This window comes from Phacochoerus africanus, chromosome X (assembly GCF_016906955.1).
Source record: "Phacochoerus africanus isolate WHEZ1 chromosome X, ROS_Pafr_v1, whole genome shotgun sequence".
NCBI classification, from domain to species: Eukaryota; Metazoa; Chordata; class Mammalia; order Artiodactyla; family Suidae; genus Phacochoerus; species Phacochoerus africanus.
Window position 1 is genome coordinate 34,316,140 of NC_062560.1, and position 20,501 is coordinate 34,336,640.

Consider the following 20,501-nt stretch of genomic DNA (forward strand, 5'->3'; position numbering starts at 1 on the left):
CATATACATATGTAATATAAAAGTAAATTGGTTATAATAAAAGCATACCAAAATATTGTGTATATATATTAGATAACAAGTGAAATGACAGAAATTGGTACATGTTACCATGATGTAGTGTTCAGGTCCTCACTGATTCTTTACTGTCATACTGCACTCTACTCCCTTTTTTCCTTTTTTTTTTTGGCTGCACCCACTGCATGCAAAAGTTGCCAGACCAGTGATCAAACCTAAGCCATAGCTGTAAGAGCCACAGCAGTGACAACATTGGATCCTTATATGTGGAGTCTAAAACATAAAACAAAATAGTGACTATAACAAGAATGAAACAAACTCACACATATAGAGAGCAAACTGGTGGTTTTCAGAGTGGCGAGTGAAGAGGGAAGGAGCAAGTTAGGAGTAGGGGATTAAGAGGAACAGACTACTATGTATAAAATAAATAAGCTACAAGGATATATTGCACAGCACAGGGAATAAAGCCTACGTTTTATCATAACAAAAGTGGAGTATAGCCTTTAAAGTTGTGAATCACTATGTTGTACACATGAAACATGTAAGTTTGTAAATCAGTAAAAAGACTTTTTATCTGTCTAAAAATAGATCCTTCAAAAGGAACTCAGTTACCATAAATGCTCTCCCTGAGAATTTCAGTAAAAAGACTTTATTATGGAAAGTATAAAATACACAGGATTGTAGAAATAAAATTGCAATAAATCACCACCTGTACCCTTTGCTCAGTTTTGACAGTGCATGGCCAAAAAAGTTTCATAATTATCATGAAGCAAATCCCAATCATCACATCATTTTATCCACAAATAATTCAGGAAGTGTCTCTAAAACAGAAAGACTTTTTTTTTTTGATATAAGCATTATACTATTACTACTGAAAATATTGTAATTTTTTTCCTTAATAACATCAAGATTCTAGGGCATTCTTTAGGTTTCCCTGATTATCTCATGATTGTATGTTTTTCTTTTTTATCATTTCAAGTTTCTTTGTTTGAAATGTATGAGAGGAAAAATTTTTCCTTGGGTTAAGGATCTGGCATTGCCGTGAGCTGTGGGGTAGGTTGCAAACGTGTCTTGATCTTCTTGACTAAGACCCTTGTAATAAGAGACAGATTAAGAGCAAAACAGAAGTGTATTAACATATATATCTCATGTATACATGGAAGATAAGCAAGGTAAAAGGAGTAACTCCTTGAGGTGGATTGGAATTCCAGCTTAAAAATCATCTTTATAGGGAATGGGCATGGGCGTGGTGGTGTTGGGGCCACTTAGAGGAGAGTAAATGATTTTTAGAAAGAAGAATGGGCTCTTAGAAGAGTAAATAAGAGATATGCTAGTTTGTTACAGCGTTTGCATGTGGTGTCAACTTCTAGTCTCTTACAACAAAGGTCAGTCTTCCCTGGTTGATGAAACTCTCAGGGAGGGGGTTTATGATAATTGAGCTTCTTTTGAAGCATCTGTCTTTAGACAGATTAAGAACAGCTCAGAGAAAGCCTCTCCCTGTGTTTGCTGTTTTTCAGGTACCTATAGCTCAAAAGAATTAATATACCAAAGCAGCATATTTTGGAGTGCCATGTCCTGAAATCCTACAGTCATATTTTTGGGTGGCCTGTTCTCCTGTTCTTAGGAATCAAGATGTTTATCCATTGTGATGATATGACGCATATTTTGAGACTTTCTCCCTCTCCTTTTTCATTTAATCTCTAGGTTCTTAAAAGTGTCCTTCATCCATTTTATAGAGTAAGAAGCTTGAGGTCAGAGATTCAGTGAACTTGTCTGAGGCCAGAAACTTTCCAGTGCCAGAATTAAACAAGGCTTGTCCACCTCTATTGATCTTTCACTATATCATGTTGCTGTCCTTATATTGTTACAACTTTTATTTTCATGCTCTTTAGTCTTTTGTATTTCTTGCCAAATTACTCTTATTACTTTTATTCGGGTTTTTTGTTTGTTTGTTTGTGCCCCTGGCATGCAGAAGTCCCAGAGCCAGGGATTGAACCCACTCTACACTACAGTAGTAACCCCAGCCACTGCAGTGACAATGCCGGATCCTTAATCTGCTGATCCACCAAGGAACTCCCAAATTACTTTTTTCTCAAAGATCCTCAAACCTTGCACATTTTGAAAACCCTCACTTTATTTTATTTTACTTTTATTTTATTTTTTGTCTTTTTAGGGCTGCATCCCCAGCGTATGGTGGTTCCCAGGCTAGGGGTCAAATTGGAGCTGCGGCTACTGGCCTGCGCCACAGCCATGGCAACGCCAGATCCAAGCCATGTCTGCGACCTACACCACAGCTCACAGCAACACTGGATCCTTAACCCACTGATCAAGGCCAGGGATCAAACCTGCATCCTCATGTCAGGTTAATTTTTGCTGAACCCCGGGGGAACTCTGGAAACCCTCACTTTAACATATAGACTCTTGGGGACTTAGACACCCTGCAAAAACGATGTCACTCTCCTCCAACAATAAATGACAGAACAAAGGAAAATTTTTTTCTCATTTTTGCTTGATTTCTTCTTTTTTTCATTGAGGCTAGCAGTCTTTCAAGCATATTTGTAGCTATAAAAATTAACTGCTTTCAGTGCCATCCTGGGACCTTCAAAATCCATCTCTGTTCTTGGTCACATGCAAAGTTTCCCTCATAGCATGGTAGAGCTGTATTTAAGTCTTACTTCTCTCCACCCATTTAGAGCATATTCAGTAATGGGCAATACTTGGATTTTTTTTTTTAATTTATTTATTTATTTGCTATTTCTTGGGCCGCTCCCACGGCATATGGAGGTTCCCAGGCTGGGGGTCTAATCGGAGCTGTAGCCACCGGCCTACACCAGAGCCACAGTAACGCGAGATCCGAGCCGCATCTGCAACCCACACCACAGCTCACGGCAACGCCGGATCGTTAACCCACTGAGCAAGGGCAGGGACCGAACCCGCAACCTCATGGTTCCTAGTCGAATTCGTTAACCACTGCACCACGATGGGAACTCCTGGATGTTTTTATAGTACATAGACTTCTCTCTTGGGTGAAAGACTTATCCTATTTTTTTTTTCTGAGCTATAAGAGTTTAATATTATTATGTGGTTGTGTTTTAGATTGGAGAATTAATATATGTTTTGGAAGGAAGAGGAGCAATCCCTTTGCCTTCCAGATTCTTTACAATGGATTCTTCAAATCTGCTTGACTATGACACTTCTGCAAAGCGAGGTAGAGTATACATGCATTTCTTTTCACTTTTAATGTTGAAGGATGGGACCATTCCTCATATAGTCACCAAAGTGTCCTCACAGCAGATTTTTCCAATATATAATTACATTTTCAAAGGCTCCCTTTTAACTTTATAATGTTGGCATCCATGCACTAAAGCACCATTTTAATATTTAAGGAAATATCTGTAGTGATTCTGTTTTAATTCTTTGTATTTTCTTAGTTCCATTGTGGCTCAGCGGTAATGAACCCGATGGGTATCCATTAGGACGTGGATGTTATCCCTGGCCTTGCTCACTGGGTTAAGGATCTGGCATTGCCATTAGCTGTGGTATACAGATGTGGCTCGGATCCCCCATTGCTGTGCCTGTGGTGTAGGCTGGCAGCTGCAGCTCTGATTCGACCCTTAGCCTGGGAACTTCCATATGCCATGGGTGAAGCCCTAAAAAGACAAAAAAAAAAAACAAAAAAACTTTATATTTTCAACTTCAGATAAATATTGAAATTTGGCCTTTAAAGTATTTAGTCGGCAAAATTTTACATTTTCCAGGTAATTTTTGAAATAACTACGTTCTCAAATTCTATATATTATAATATAACCGGTACTTCCACCCAACATTGTAGTTTACAATGTAAGGTTGTTAGTGAAAGAATATGGCAGTTGTCGCCAGTCCTTAACAGATGGTCTTTCTTTACATTTATTTCTGCTCCTCCTATCTTCACCTCATTGAGAGGAGCACAGTAGACATGGAATCCTCTATCATGTTGATGATGTTTCTATGAAAGAACCATTTGACTGGCACTCTTTGTAGAGAATACCAGTAAAATATCTGTAATTCCTGAAGGCTTACTCTTGGATTACTGAACTAGGGCTACTAGAAATGTGTTACCTGTTTAAGTTTACACTGGTTCATAAAGGCCGTGACTTCAGTGTTCGATTTCAGACCTTCCATGCCCATCCTATAGGATCACAATGTCAAGGGTATAAATGATCATTGCAGTCACGAATGTTTTTGCTTCCCCTAGTGCTTAATAACGAAGATCCAGTTCTGTATTTGAAATGTAAGCTCCATCAATCCCTGGCTGTGGACCTTAAATTGCCACTGACTAATGAAGCCAAGGAAAGGGCCTTGGTTTTTGCAGCACAGCAACAGATGTCGAAGATCGAGTATGAGAGGAGGTTGATCACAGGCACTCTGGAGAGCAGTAGTATCCGCGTGGCCATCGCCCTCCTGGGGCTGACTAAAGTCGAGGTGGGAATGAGGACAGTTGATGCACTGAAACTAATCTCTCTTTAAACATATACAGTGCTGTTACTACTTAATCATAGCAATGTGTTTATATAAAAACATGATGAAAGTTGATTTTCCCCACAACGACAGCACTGTGGCTTTTTTTTTTTTCCTTTTCTTTTTTTTTGCCTTTTTAGGGCCACACTTGTGGCATATGAAAGTTCCCAGGCTAGGGGTCCAATTGGAGTTACAGCTGCCAGATTACAACACAGCCACAGCCACAGCCACAGCCATGCGGAATCCAAGCAAAGTCTGCGACCTACACCACAGCTCACAGCAACACCAGATCCTCAACCCACTGGGCGAGGCCAGGGATAGAACCCACAACCTCATGATCACTCATCAGATTCCTTTCCACTGCACCACAAGGGGAACTTCTTTTTTACTTTTTTACCTCATTAAATAATAAATCTGAAACAAAATGTTCTACTAGGTACTTTCAGGCATTACAGTGCAGTTGCTATTCCATGGTAGTTCTCAGTTCTGGCTGCACATTTGAATGCCTTGAGGAACTAATACCAGGGCCCAGGCCCCGCTCCAGGACAATTCAGTACCAGTCTCTGGAAGGGGGTGGGTGAGGACATGTTCTGGAAGTTGCCCAGGATGTTCTGTTGTGCATCCAGAGAGGATCGTTTCCGGGGTCAGATTACCTGGCTGAGAATCCAGACTCTTAACACTGTCCAGCTGTGTGACTGTGAGCCGGTAACTTACAACTCCTCACACTTTGGTTTTTACATTTGTAATGAGGAGATAATGGCCATTAATGAAACCCAAGTGAGAGAATTATGTAAAATGCTTAGCCTAGTACCTGGTATATGAAAAGTACTCTCTAGATGTAGATGTTGTCATTGTTATTATTAATATTACTGTAGACTCTATTATTACAGCTTGAACTGATCTTGTCATTGAAATAAGGTGCAGTTAAGTCTCCACAGAGCCACCAGAGCGATTCTTCTAAAATGTGACCTTGAGCACCTTGCTCCTCTGGCCTGTCCAGCTCATGTCAGAATGAAAACCGAGATCCTTACGATGGTCCTCACGACCTTCCCGGGCAGGCCCATCCCCTTCCCCGACTTCAGCGTCTCTACTGGAGCCCATTCACTTCAGTCCCTCCCCGTGCATGGGCCTCCTTGCTGTTCTTCAAGCATCCGAGGAAGGCCTGCTCCCTGTGGCTTTTCCCTGGATGTGAGAGGCTGTGTCCCTCAGGTACTGCAGGTCTGCTGCAGTGCTACCCATGAGGTTCTGCTTTCCAAAGTTAAATGTTTTAAAAAATGCCGTACTTTTACCAGCTACTCTCCAAACTCTAAATTTCTTTTGGTTTTCTCTATAAGTTAGCATTTCCCATCTGAGAGCAGTATATTTATGTGTTTATTCTTTACCTCCATCAAGGGAATTGGTTGAGAAGGTATTTGTTTAGTTAACTCTCATATCATCTGTGCCTAGAAAAGTGTGTACTGTGCCAAAGGTAGTCACTAAATCTTTGTTCACTGAAGAAATAAATAGTAATTTAAAAAATCCTGCTTGCTTACTGTTAGTTTTAATTTACATATGTTTGAACAAAACCCTTGGCCTTGTGCCATGTCCAGTGCTGCAGGGCAGCAGGAGATCGTGAAAGAGGAACAGCGTGGTATAACAAAACACACAAGACCCTTATAGTTAGAAAGTGGGGGGAGTTCCTGTTGTGACTCAGTGGTAAACGAACCCGACTAGGAACCATGAGGTTGCAGGTTCGATCCCTGGCCTTGCTCAGTGGGTTAAGGATCCGGCGTTGCCGTGAACTGTGGTGTAGGTCAAAGACACAGCTGGGATTCCGCGTAGCTGTGGCCGTGGTGTAGGCTGGCGGTTACAGCTCCACTTGGAACCCCTAGCCTGGGAACCTCCATATGCCCTGGGTGCAGCCCTAGGGAAAAAAAAAAAAAAAAAAACCGAAAACTTTTATTAGGAAAGGTGATGTAGGTTAATGAGCAAAATCAGGTGCAGGCAATGACAAAGCCATTTCTTAGTGAACAACTACTAGCAACTAGTTACAGGTGCATACCTCTAGGGCATAGTGCAGCTGCTCATGGTTAATGCATAACTCCCTTGTCTTCGAAGGAGACCCTGTACCTTAGAACTCTGCGTCAGCATTCCTTCACTTGTGCTTTTGCATGTGCGCTAAGTTTGCCTTTTTGTTGTTGTTGTTGTTGTTGTTGTTGCTATTTCTTGGGCCGCTCCCGCGGCATATGGAGGTTCCCAGGCTAGGGGTCAAATTGGAGCTGTAGCCACCGGCCTACGCCAGAGCCACAGCAACGCGGGATCCGAGCCGCATCTGCAACCCACACCACAGCTCACGGCAACGCCGGATCGTTAACCCACTGAGCAAGGGCAGGGACCGAACCCGCAACCTCATGGTTCCTCGTCGGATTCGTTAACCACTGCGCCACGACGGGAACTCCTAAGTTTGCCTTTTGCAGAGTTCAGCAGTTCAGTGGTCTCCAACAGTCTTGCAGAGATGATTTTGCTTGTGTCAGAATGCTGGAATCAGTGTAGTCTAAGCACCGATTTCTGACAATTAATGATGATATTTTATAGATGACTTGGATTTTTAGATTCTGATTAGGTCAAAAATATCAAGGCCCAAGGGTGTGATGCTCTCTGGACTGACTGGTCCACGCTGTGTATCTAAGAAGCCAGTGGCACTCTTCAGCTTATACCAAAATGCTTACTTCTGCTACAGAGCAGTGCTTTTCGGAAGATCTACGTTCAACTTTCAGTGCACTGTTACAGTAAAAATGTTCAATAGATGGCTTTTTCAACCTTGAAGCCTATTCTAGCACACTCTCTCTTTGCCTTTATTTTATTTTTAAATTTTTAAAATTATTTTAATTTTCTCTTTTTAGGGCCACACCTGCAGCATAGGGGTCTAATCAGAGCTATAGCTGCCATGCCAGCCTACACCACAGCTCACAGTAACACCGGATCCTGTACCAGCTGAACAAGGCCAGGGATTGAACCTGCGGCCTCATGGATCCTAGTTGGGTTCTTAACCCTCTGAGCCACAATGGGAACTCCTCTCTTTGCCTTTAAATTTATTGTCTTCATTCTTACTTCTTATAAAAAAACATTTTATTTAAAGGAAAAAATACTTGAGGGAGATGGATTTTGTCCGTGGATCCCCTTTCATTTATTTATGAATGGATATAGTTTCCTTCTCCCTCTTCTTCTAGCTTTTCCCCTGACATCTAGCACTCTTTGGGTTTCATACTGCATTTGGCAAATTATGTTTTGTGTATGATTTATTTTTATATTTACCTATTTCTCACATCAGGTTGTGTATTCCTAGAAATCTCAAAACTTTTGTCATGTGTTCTTTGTCTATTCCTCAGTGTCTTGTGTCTGAGAAGTCGTGGCGTTGTTGAGTTGAAGTGAACATGTGCCTCACCACTCAAGTGGTACTTGAAACCTGTAGTTTTCTGTTGTTTAGGCTGCTGTCAATCCAGGTTGCCTCATATCATAGTTTTTCACAGGCAAGGTCATCTTGCTCTTTACTTATCTTTATTTCCTTCCCTGATTTGCAGGATGAGTATCTATATGTTTCCATTTTTCCAAATTTGTTGGCAGAGATAATTATTATTATTTTTTATGATCACATCTTGGCTTGCTTGAAATTTAAATGTTTTAAAAAGTGTCTAAATTTAAAAGTTTTTTTCTCACCTGAAGATTTCTATTTTCTTTGAATTCTGTAAATATCATTCATTTTTTTGTTGTTGTTGTTGTTGCAGCAAAAACTTTCTAAAAGCGGAAAATAGCTAGAGAAGGATTGAGTGTGCCAGTTTAATAAAATTAGCAACATCAATCAGAACGTATAGCACATCTTATTCTGCTGATACATACGTAGTCATAGAGGTTTCTTTTCAAGTGCACTTATCACTGCACTCTTGAAATACAGTAATGCTAATAATTTTTGCAGCAGAACAGTAAACAAGATTGATTTTAAAAGTACTTTTTGCTTGCATAGTATTTGACACCTCTTTTCCGCAAATGCTTTTATGTATACTCTTCAAATTATTTCAGTGACCCCATGGAGAAATGTGGAGAATACAAGATTACATTTGTAATACAAAATATAGAATGATTGGAGTTCCCATTGTGATTTAGCCGGTTAAGGACCTGATATCTCTGTGAGGATCCAGATTCTATTCCTCACTTTGCTCAGTGGGGTAAAGATCTGGTGCTGCCACAAGCTGTGGCATAAATTGCAGATTTGGCTGGGATCCAGTGTGGCTGTGGCTGTGGCTGTGGCATAGGTCGCAGCTTCAGCTCCAGTTCACCCCCTGGCCCAGATTTGACCATAGAAAGGAAACAATGAAAAAAGGAATGACTGAGGCATAAAAAGACCTAAGTTGCTCTCACTGACAAGGCAGAGATTACAGCCCAGATCAGGGTAGAGACATTATTGTATTTTAAAGCTGGAAAACAAATAAGGCTGGACACTCAGAGACATATAGTACAACATGTTACTCTTACAAACCTATAAATCAAGACCCTAAAATAGTAAGGTAGTAACCCAAGGTAGCACCACTGATTTGTGTCAGATTAGAAATGGGTTTGGGTGTTTTTTACCTTCCAGTCCTTTACTCTTTTCCTTGCCCTGCATAACCTCCAGATTATATATTCATTTCTTAGTTTTCTACCAAGGAATTATATAATAGAATTAATGGAAGTCTGAGTTCTCTGTTCTAGCATAAAATAACTATATATCGAATATAATCTAAAATCATTCTTGAAATAAATCTGTTTAGAATTAAATCTAACTGAATAAATAAAATCACTTTTTACCAAAGAAAAGTGACATATCTGACTAATTTTTCATTATATAGCCATGTGTAATTTGAATTGCCGAGATGTTTGCAAGATGACAGCTTTGTGATGTATCTATATATTGTGAAAGAGAAGATCTTCTGTCAGGAACATTAATTTCTGGCACTTCACCACTTAGCACTCATGTATTGAATTCACATTCTCCTGGCCATTAATAAACTAAGAAAGAAAGATTCAGAGCTTGCAGGGGAGTGTCCTTTTGTTTTCTATTAACTTCCTCAAATTTAAGTTTTAAAAGCCATGCTTTGTACTCTGGGATAAATGGTGAGGAAATTTATTAAAATTTTGAAATTTGACTTTTTAAAAGAAGGAAATCTAAAAGATCCCCTTGTTGAGGATTCGGAAGAGTGAAGAAAAGGTTTTTATGGAGGTCCTGTCGTGGTGCAGCGGAAACAAATCCAACTAGGAACCATGAGGTTGCGAGTTCGATCCCTGGCCTCGCTCAGTGGGTTAAGGACCCAGGGTTGCCGTGAGCTGTGGTGTAGGTCACAGATGCCGCTTGGGTCCTGCGTTGCTGTGGCTGTGGCGTAGGCCAGCGGCTGTAGCTCCAATTAGACCCCTAGCCTGGGAACATCCCTATGCCACAGGTGTGGCCCTAAAAAGCAAAAAAAAAAAAAAAATGTTTGGTATAATTTAAGTGCACTCTGGAGCACAAGTAGGTACCTCTGGATGCTGTCAGTGATAAGCAAGGCCACACAAGCGAGGATAGATTTTATTCAGTAACTATTGATAAGGGGGAGGATCCAGCCTGAGCTGAACCCATTTTCAATTTGTGCAGAAGTAACTGAGAGTTTTAAAGAGAAAATGAGAGAGTTCGGAGAGAGAATGAGTTGAGGCCTGAGCAGTGTCAGGGAAGTAAAAATTTACCAGAAGGAGGGGGAGTTGGTCTGAGTGATCTGGACTAGTAAATTGACACTTATAAATAGAAACAGACTTCTGGAATCTTTCTGATAGGAGGTAGGTAGTGATGTACTTACCTTCTGTCAAAAACTGAGTACCACCTGGCTGGGAGCCTAATCTCCTTGTAGTTTTGTGTTCAAAGAGGGCTCTGAGGCCGCTGGAGACAGTTCTGGGTGGTAGATTTACATCTCAAAGGGGGAGAGAAATGATTTTTAATTGCAAGCTTTCAGAAGTAGCTGCTCTAGAAAGGTTCAGGAGCCTTCCTGCCTGTCTCCAGATGTTTGCTGGAGCAAACAATAAATTCTCCTGGCAGCCTGGAACTTTCCCAGGTAGGCACTTTCTGGCAGACTGAAGTCATTCTAGGGCCTTGAGCTGTTAGAAACTGCTAGTGATTGTTCAAGTCTCTTTGTTTATGTGTACAGGGGAGAGGGGTGGACAAGATCATTTGTGTTGAGAATCTGCATAATTTATAGGCTAAAGTTGAGGCCTGGTGGAGAAGAGGGCTTGGAGGAGCCTGAGTAGAGTTTGATCAAGAAAGAGAGTCTGTGTCAGTCCATATTATTTTGAATGATTTGCAGATAGAAAAGGCGGATGATACATATATGGATGAAGAACTAGTTGCTGATATGAATAGATAATTTGTTCATAATGACTAGAAAAATCAAACCAGGAGTTCCCGTCGTGGCGCAGTGGTTAACGAATCCGACTGGGAACCATGAGGTTGAGGGTTCGGTCCCTGCCCTTGCTCAGTGGGTTAACGATCCGGCGTTGCCGTGAGCTGTGGTGTAGGTTGCAGACGCGGCTCGGATCCCATGTTGCTGTGTCTCTGGCATAGGCCGGTGGCTACAGCTCCGATTGGACCCCTAGCCTGGGAACCTCCATATGCCGCAGGAGCGGCCCAAGAAATATCAAAAAGACAAAAAAAAAAAGAGAGAAATCAAACCAAATCAAAACCATTGTAAATGAATTAATTTACATTTCTGTGTTTATATGATGTTCAGTGCCAAAATAAAGTAGGTGGAAAATGGCTTGGTGAAGAAAAAAAAATCCCCGTGGATTTTATGGATAATGAACCCAATGAATGAGATAATTGCCAGAGGAACTAAAGCTTATTTTTGCTGAGGAATGATGCCATGATTACAATCTTGATGATGATGATGACAAAGACAACAACAGTGATGATGATAATAATAGCCAGTATTTATTGAGTACTTAAAATATGCTTTAAGGGCCTAGCATTTGTTTATACTCCAAGTACACCAGGGATAGGCAGTGTGTGTTATTATTGCCTATATTTTGCTAGTGAAGGCTTGTTCCTTTTGTTAACAACCTGGCCAAGCTTACTTAGAGTTCGGGTATAAATACGGACCATCTGGCTCCAAGAAGTCTTGGTCTAACCACTAGGCAGTACTGCATGTTTTGCAGTAAAGGATCCAGTAAAGATAAATGATTGCATACCTTTGTGCTCTGTGTTGCTTGGTTCCCACTTAGGGAACTGAGTTTATCTTCAGTGTCCCATTTTAGGAAGGGCAAAATGGGATCGTATCAAGATTGTATCTAGAGGAGCAAATGCATGGGGCTAAGTTGTGAGTCACATTATATAATGAATGGTTGAATGGACTAAACATATCAAACCTATTTAGAAGGGATGTTTGGAGGTTTGTGGAGGGGCAAATTATACATAAATTTTTTCCCCCAAATTAGAATTAGCGCAAGAGAGGGGACTAACTGCTAATGATATCTAGACCTGATGGGAAGAGGTTAAGGAACACAAGTCTCAACTCACAGAGGGCAGTCCTTTCTCAGTGATGTTCACTCGTGCAATGATTTCTTCCTGAGCCAATGAATTCCTCAGCACTAAGAGGATTAGAACAGGGGATATTGAACATCTCTCAATAAAGGATGACTCCTTTTAGTCTTTGAAACATGTTAGCGTTGTCTTCAACCAGTTAAACAACAGCATATCTAACCAAATGAACAAATACAATCTTTTTGAGGGAGTTTTTTTTTTTTTCCTGAATATGGATTCCAAATACATAGTCCTATCTTTTGTGTTTTGAAGGTAAAGGGTAAGAGAATTACATTCCAATTTTACTCTCTGTTTATTTGCAGACTTGTATGTTCTTTACGATCTCAAAGTTGAAGAAGCCAAAGTCCGTTTTATATAAAACAGAACTAAGCCTTCCAGACTATTTTGATATCCCCAAGACAGTCTGCATTCCTCAGGTTCCAGAAACGCAACCTAAATTGACTCAATCTCAGGGAATTAAATCTGCAAATGAAACAGGTAATCAATAACATGTAGACTGGCTCAGGTACTGTGAAATACTAAAATACAAAGAAGAGATGGTCTCAATTAATAGAATGTTCATAATAAACTGGAAGAGATATGGAGTTCCCGTCGTGGCCCAGTGGAAACAAATCTGACTAGTACCCATGAGGACTCAGGTTCGATCCCTGGCCTCGCTCAGTGGGTTAGGTATCCGGCGTTGCCATGAGCTGTGGTGTAGGTCACAGATGCAGCTTGGATCCCACGGTGCTGTGGCTGTGGTGTAGGCCAGTGGCTACAGCTCCAATTTGACCCCTAGCCTGGGAACTTCCATATGCCATAGGTGCGGCCCTAAAAAGACCAAAAAAAAAAGAAAAAAGTGGAAGAGATAATTCAGCTACATCAATACCTACTGTTGAATGATATTTTACAATATAAATAACCAATATACTACATCATTGTAATTTACATTATGTACTGAATTTGGGTGCCAAATACTGGTACTGAACATTATTGAAATTTACTAAAATTTGCCAACCAGTCTTTGTTAAAGAGTAGTTAGTTATCTGATTAAGACAATAGGTGGATTTTGAGGAAAGTGAGTTCTTGCTTTCACAGTGAACTTGGTTACAGGAGTTGCACTAGATTTGAAATTTAGGCTGGCTCCAAAGGATAGGAGGGATATTGATGGCAAGAACATATCAGAGAACAGTGACATTTATGAGTAATTTATCTTTCATCTAGACAAGGACCTTTTTTAGCTGAGTACCTACTTTTGGTCTCTTTAACTGTGTGTATTTGTGATTAGTCAGACTAAGCCAGATTTAACAGAATATTCACACATTTACATTATTAAATACAAGCGATAGGGTGTAAACATTAACTAATTTAAAGTATTTGAAATTAATTCCTGTTTTTGTTTTACTTTTTTCAAAGTTGGTAGGTAATAGTAGGAATATAATTTCTTTTTTTAATTTTGTTTATTTTATAATGATTTTTATTTTTTCCATTATAGCTCGTTTACAGTGTTCTGTCAATTTTCTACTCTACAGCATGGTGACCCAGCTACACATACATGTATACATTCCTTTTTCTCACATTATCATGTTCCATCACAAGTGACTAGATATAGTTCCCAGTGCTACACAGCAGGATCTCATTGCTTATACATTCCAAAGGCAGTAGTTGGTTAATAGATGCAAACTATTGCCTTTGGAATGGAATATAATTTCTTTACTAGAGTTTTTGTTTGTTTGTTTGTTTGTTTTGTCTTTTTTTTGCTATTTCTTGGGCTGCTCCCGCGGCATATGGAGGTTCCCAGGCTAGGGTTTGAATCGGAGCTGTAGCCACCGGCCTACACCAGAGCCACAGCAACGTGGGATCCGAGCCATGTCTGCAACCTACACCCCAGCTCACGGCAATGCCGGATCGTTAACCCACTGAGCAAGGGCAGGGATCGAACCCGCAACCTCATGGTTCCTAATCGGGAACTCCTACTAGAGCTTTTCAATTTTCATTTACTAGAGCTTTTCACTTTCATTTCCTATAGCTTTGTGTTAACTATAAAATAATTTTAAATCTGAAACGGTGATTACAAATGATAAAATATAGGGTAATCTGTTCACTTTGTCTTCCTAGGAGATCTGAGATCCCAGCCTCAAGTGCCAAGTGGTGAAGCAGGTAATGAGGATTTATGAATTGGGTCTGGTCTCTGGCAATAGGGATGATGGGGCCTGTGACAAACTAAAGAGTAGATGTCCTGTCTACACATTCAAATTCCAATAAAAAATAAAGCTTGCGTAAGTCAGACAAGTGTTGAGGGCATGTTTGACTGACCAGCTGTCAGTTTGAGACTTCTCATGTTAAATTGTGGTCTCCTTTAAAATTTTTATTACCTCCAGCTTTTCTATGTGCTATTAGATTTTTAAATGAAGAGTTTAGTTTTGTAATTTTAACCCCTTTTGAGATAACTGGATAAAGCTGTGTGCATTATAAACCCATCTAGGATTATCATTCCATGCCATTCATTTATTCAGCTTTCATTCAGCAACACTATTGAACACTAATTCCTTTGGGAAAAATGATGAAAATTCTCGTATTCATCCCTTGAAGAACTAACAGATAAGTAGCTCTTCTAATACAATGGGATAAGTATTGATAGAGAAGCACTTATATAGAGTGTGTTTATAAATAAAACTAACAATACAGTCGATTATAAAAGATAATTCAAGTTTTAAAGAATTTTCATTCTGAGAAAACAGGTAACTAAGTATACACAGCATAGACTTGACCTGAAACTCATAGTATAGTCTGATGAATGAAGATTGTGGCATATTAAGATGCTATTTGATTGTAAATAAATATAAAGTGATTTATATTTAGAAGTCTTTAACTCAGGTAGTTTCTGAGACTCATATATGTCTTTCATATCCACTGTTAACTATCCATTTTAGTATGAAGAGTTTTGTGAAAATTAAGAAAAAATAGGACTGTATACAATTTTAAAGGGTTATACGTAAAGCTTTTACAGCGTAATTGGCCAATTACAGTTCATGTCTAACTTAATTTTCTGTGTAGTTGTGTTTATAGAGGTAGCCTTTTCAGCCTAAGTTTCTGTTTTCATTTCATTTGACATATATTTAAATAAGGTAAATTTGTAAAGACAGAATATTCTAACTCAGGATAGTAACAGGTCAAATAAAATACAGGTTCTTAACAATGTACACTCAGTTGTGAGGCAGTGGACTTGATTAATGAAAAGGACAAGAATATAAGCATTTTAATCTTAATAACATCCTATTAGGATTTGAAACAAAGAAGATTGGAGGTAAGAATTTTAAAAACTTATTTTTATGATATAAGTTAATTTAAAGAGAACAAATCAGCACATTCCTAGCAATAAGTATAGTCATATAGAAACAAAGCCTTTTTTTTTTTTTTTTTTTTTTTTAGTGGGTGGCTTTGGAGAAAGAAAGAAATGACAAATATTTCTGGAGAAGTGAAGGTAGCCCAGTGTTCCTGCTACTTTCAGGAAAGGGGGTGGAAGTAGAGTCATATAATCTCTTTAAGTTCTAAACTCATCAAAAGAAACTAGTTTCGATGCATTAAAAATTGGCTGTCTTCTGCTCTCTCACATTAATGTTGCCTATCAGTCTTTACCTTTCTGAAATTCTTTTTTTTTTTTTTTGTCTTTTGTCTTTTTAGGGCCGTACCTGCGGCATATGGAGGTTCCCAGGCTAGGGATCAAATCAGAGCTACAGCTACCGGCCTTCACCACAGCCACAGCAACACCAGATCTGAGCTGCATCTGCCACCTACACCACAGCTCACGGCAAGGCTATATCCTTAACCCACTGAGCGAGGCTAGGGTTGGAACTTGAGTCCTCATGGTTCCTAGTTGGATTCGTTTCCACTACGCCATGACAGGAACACCTACCTTTCTGAAATTCTTAATGAAAATTCCACATTTCTGGTTACATAGCTATTACCAAAATATTCTAAAATAATCTACTTAAATTTGTATTTATTTCAGCCCCATCATTTAGAAAAGTATTATTTTTTCCATTCTATCATTTAACATTATAATGCTTCCATCAGAAGGATATGAAGCTGTAAAGAAAGTGTATGTGTACATAGTAGGTTCATCAGTCTCTCTAGATGTGACACATGTACATACGTGACAACAATTTCCCACAGAAAAGAGACATCATTTGTCTTGCTTCACAGATCTCAGAGATCTTGTGACTCCTTTGTGATAATGGACTGGAATAGATCTAATGTTTATTGAGCACTGATAACACACAAAGCACTGTGACAATTGATGTGTACACACTTTCTCATTTAATCTTCCAAATAAATATTTCTGTCTCAGACCCCATTTAGGCATTGATCCTTCCATTTGCTACTCTGTGTACTCTTGCATTTCTCACAGCAACCTTTCCACACTGTTATTAGTCTTCTCAAACACCATCTTCATTTCAGTCTTCTCCCCATCTCCAACTTCCATGGGACAAATGACTGCATTTCCTTTCTCATGGACAAAAGGGGGTTTCGTGAATACACACTCTTCCTTACCTTCCTATTGCCTTCATCTCGGTCTCTGAATAATAGGTATCTACTCTCAACCTTGCTATGTGTATCTCTGATCTCAGAACCTGTTCTTGGGCTCCTCTCCATCATTTATAATAGCTCTGTCTTCTCTAAAAGTGGTTCCTTCACTCTTGGCTCCCAAGTGTTCTCAAACTTCAAAAACCAAAGAAATCCATACCTTTCCATTGGCAAATATATTTCTCAGTAGCGGGATCTGCATTTGCAGTTTCTGTTCTTGCATGAGGTTCTCAACTTCTCAGTTCTGGCTTGTGCTACTACTGTAGCACAACAGTTAATTGTTGTCAGTAGTGTTCTCAGTCTGCATCATACTGGATCTCTGTAGCCTTTCACCTGTATGATTAAGCATCTACTCATAGAATTCTAGGACTTTTGAGATAAAGGCTTTATCTTTGTTTCCTTCATTTCTTCTCCGTTCCCCCTGACAAGATTTCTTCTTAGTCTCTTTATGAGTCCTTCTGTTTACCAATCAATATGGCAGTCTTCAAGGCTCTTCTTATCCTACTGGGTCTATATTACTTTTTATGTATCCTTATGTATTTTCGTAATCAAAAGGGCAATTTTAAATGATTTATCAATCATTAGTGACTAGATTGACACATTTATATGTATATAATGTGTCAGCTCTGTTCATAAATCTCAGCCGTTTCTATTTTAAATCAGTTATTTTTACCATGTAATATCCGATGGAAAATAACTGCATGGTTAGTTTTACTCTAGTTGGTAGGATATGAATCTGGAGTAAATGGAGAATTGCCAAGAATGAGGTCAGAACAGGGGAAATTAAAGTCAAAAGTCAGAGCAGAAAGATGACATTTCATGATCTCAGGTGTGTCTCTGGATGCTGTCATGGTAAAGTTGGCCATTCCCTCTGTACCTGCTAGATACTGAGTCAGATTACCTCTGTGGTTCCTGATAGTTTTGGTTGGGTTTGTGGCACTTAAAATGAATGTGATTTGAGAAATGCAGAGTCCAAAGCCCGTGCTCTTTCCACATTGTCAGTAGCTGCCAACACTCGTTGTACATTGGTGGCTCCTGGGTACCTTTTACACAATGCAGAGTCCAAGCCCAAATCTACACCCACTGAATCATTCCCAGGTTGGAAGAGTCTAGGAATTTGTATTTTAGAAGTTTCCCTCCAGATCATAGCACTTGTTGATCCACATGTTGGGGAAACCACTTCTACACAGCAGAAAATTTAAGTTCCTGCAGGAGGCCGTATAAGATGATCACATCAGGTCTCCTGAGTAAGCACTTAAATCTACAAGTCTTTGTTTAGTGCTATTTCCATTATGCTATATGCTATATAAAATACTCACACTGCTCTTTATTCTTAGGTTAGTAATTATCTTAGTTTGAATGCCCTAGAAAATGAAGTCTGAGGCAAGAATTAAATACTTTCCTTGGGAGGTGCTGTCTGGGAGGAAGAAAATTTCCTCTGCTCTTCTCAGTTCTTCAGCCTAAGAATTAAATTGACATGAGACAGATTAATAGGAGAAAAATCAGACAAAGTTCAGTGATATGTAGACGTGAGAAAGACTCAGGAAAACTGAATAACTCAGGAAAATATCCAAAACTCTCACCTAAAATGCCATCTTCAGCTAAAGACAAAAGAGGATGTTGAGGGTGGTGAAACTCAATTATGAGAGCTAAACACAGTAAATAAGGATAATTGTGATAGAGATTTAGGTCACTGCTTTCTCTATTGATGTTTCCAGAGATTTTACCATACTCCTTATCCAAGTACTGAGAGAGACACCCTTACAAATGAAGATTTCACTTACAATGTACATGTTTCTTACAAAAGGGCAATTCCTTGAATAAACAGTAAGGTCCTACTGTATAGCACAGGGAACTATATCTAATGTCCTGGGACAGACCATGATGGAAAATGCTATAAAAAAAAGAATGTATGTGTGTGTGTGTATGTGTGTATGTGTATATATGTATAGATAGGTAGCTAGATAGATATGAATGACTGAGTCACTTTGCTGTATAGCAGAAGTTGGCACAACATTGTAAATCAACTATACTTAAAAATTAAAGAATATACTAGATTTTTTAAAAAGGATAATTCCTACTTGATTTTAAGAACCCTTCCCATGTATGCTATGTTTCAAAAAAATAAAAAAATTTGAAACAATATGCAAAAGAAACATATTTTAGAATGGCAAAATTCTGCTCCCTTACAGTGCAGACTCAGGGGAATGAATGTGAGAGGAAAGAATAACAAGGAAGGGAAGAATGGGAAGCAAAGCAGTGAGTGATGAATGAGCAGCTACCTTAATGTCCACTACTTACCTTCATGATGAGATGTAGCAGGTCCTCAGCGGGTGTCACGTTTGAAAAAGTATATGAAAAGGTAGTGCCCTTGAGCAGGCACTGTGAGAGAGGAAGGAAAGGAATTTTATCTGCATATCTACCTCCTGTTTCTTGCTCCTATTGGCCAGATTTTACTCCATGGGTATTAATGGTCCTAGCCTTCAAGGTGGCATTGCTGGCCCAATAGAATGCCAGGTTCTACGTCCTATCAAAGAAAGAGGAACCAAAAATTCCAAGCTTGGGACTGATCCATCTGTCTGTAGAGCAGCAGCTGAGGAGTTCTGAAGGAAGTTATAGGTCATCCTCAGGCAGAGAAACATGGAGATGGGCAAAGTGCTTGAAATTGCTGGAGGTAGGGGGACCAAGGGAATCTCAGGAAATGGAGAATGTATCTCATACAGCAATGTTGTCTTATTGTTAATATTTTAAAGAATTCTACTAGTTACACTGTCTGCAGGTTTCAAGAAAGACAGTGTCCAATTTCCTTCCCTTTCCCTACCATCTCTGCTGGTATGCTTCAGTGCAGGCCCTGAGCCAAATCTCTTCTTGGACCTGGTATCTGGGGGCCCATCTATGCTCATCACCACTCTCCAGTGTCATCCCTGATGTCTCATGAGTGCTATTCCTGTTACTGAACTGAACTTGAGTCCCCACGTCTGTGTAGTAAAGCCAGTCTACTGACACTGGGGTGTGGTGAAGGAAAGTGCAGTGTTTATTGCAGGTGCCAAGCAAGTAGTCAAGGCAGCTAGTGGTTACAACACCCAAACTCCTTGATGGGTTTCAGGAAGGAGATTTATTTATTTATTTAGTTAGTTAGTTAGTTTGCTTTTTTAGGGCAGCATCTGCAGCATATGAAAGTTCCCAGGTCAGGAGTCCACTTGGAGCTGTAACTGCCAGCCTATGCCACAGCCACTGCAACACCAGATCCGAGCCACATCTGCCACTGACACCACAGCTCACAGCAATGCCAGATCCTTAACCCAGTGAGCAAGGCCAGGGATCGAACTCACATCCTCATGGATGCTAGTTGGGTTCTTAACTCACTGAACCACAGCAAGAACCCCCCCACACTTTTTTTTTTTTCTTCAGGGAAGGAGTTTATAGGCATGGTGAAGCAGAGAGTCACATGGTGCGTGGTCAGCTTCTGCACAGTTCTCTTATTGTTTGACCGTGTGGTAATGGGCCGTGTCGCAGGAGTTAACATCATCATTCCTCAGGCTCCAGCTGGTCTCAGGGTTCTGTGCTCATGATCAGCGTGTGCTTAACTTCTTCCATCTGATGGGGGTTTTAGTGTCTGCAAAACAACTCAGAACTGTATATCATACTGTTATCTTTGTCCTTCATAGAGGAACTAAAGATTCTGTGATTGCTATATGGCTCATTTATCGTTTAAACTGTTCCTAGTTCTCCTGGTCCAACTGCTCTTTTTGTTGTTGTTACTATATGTTCACATTCTTTCAATCATTGGTTCTTAAGCCAGCCTTTTATGACTGAGGGGAGGCCTAGGAGACTAAAGCTTTTCTATGAA

General features: G+C 39.7%; 1 protein-coding gene across 1 annotated transcript in view; it reads left to right on the forward strand.

Moving 5' to 3' along the window:
• CFAP47 (cilia and flagella associated protein 47) overlaps positions 1-20,501 on the forward strand; it is a 443,526-nt gene that overhangs the window by 247,360 nt on the left and 175,665 nt on the right. The window contains exons 43-47 of the mRNA XM_047764176.1: positions 3,112-3,228; positions 3,287-3,296; positions 4,265-4,476; positions 12,388-12,562; positions 14,183-14,224. Coding sequence (XP_047620132.1) covers positions 3,112-3,228; positions 3,287-3,296; positions 4,265-4,476; positions 12,388-12,562; positions 14,183-14,224 — 556 coding nt within the window. The remainder of the gene's footprint in view (positions 1-3,111; positions 3,229-3,286; positions 3,297-4,264; positions 4,477-12,387; positions 12,563-14,182; positions 14,225-20,501) is intronic.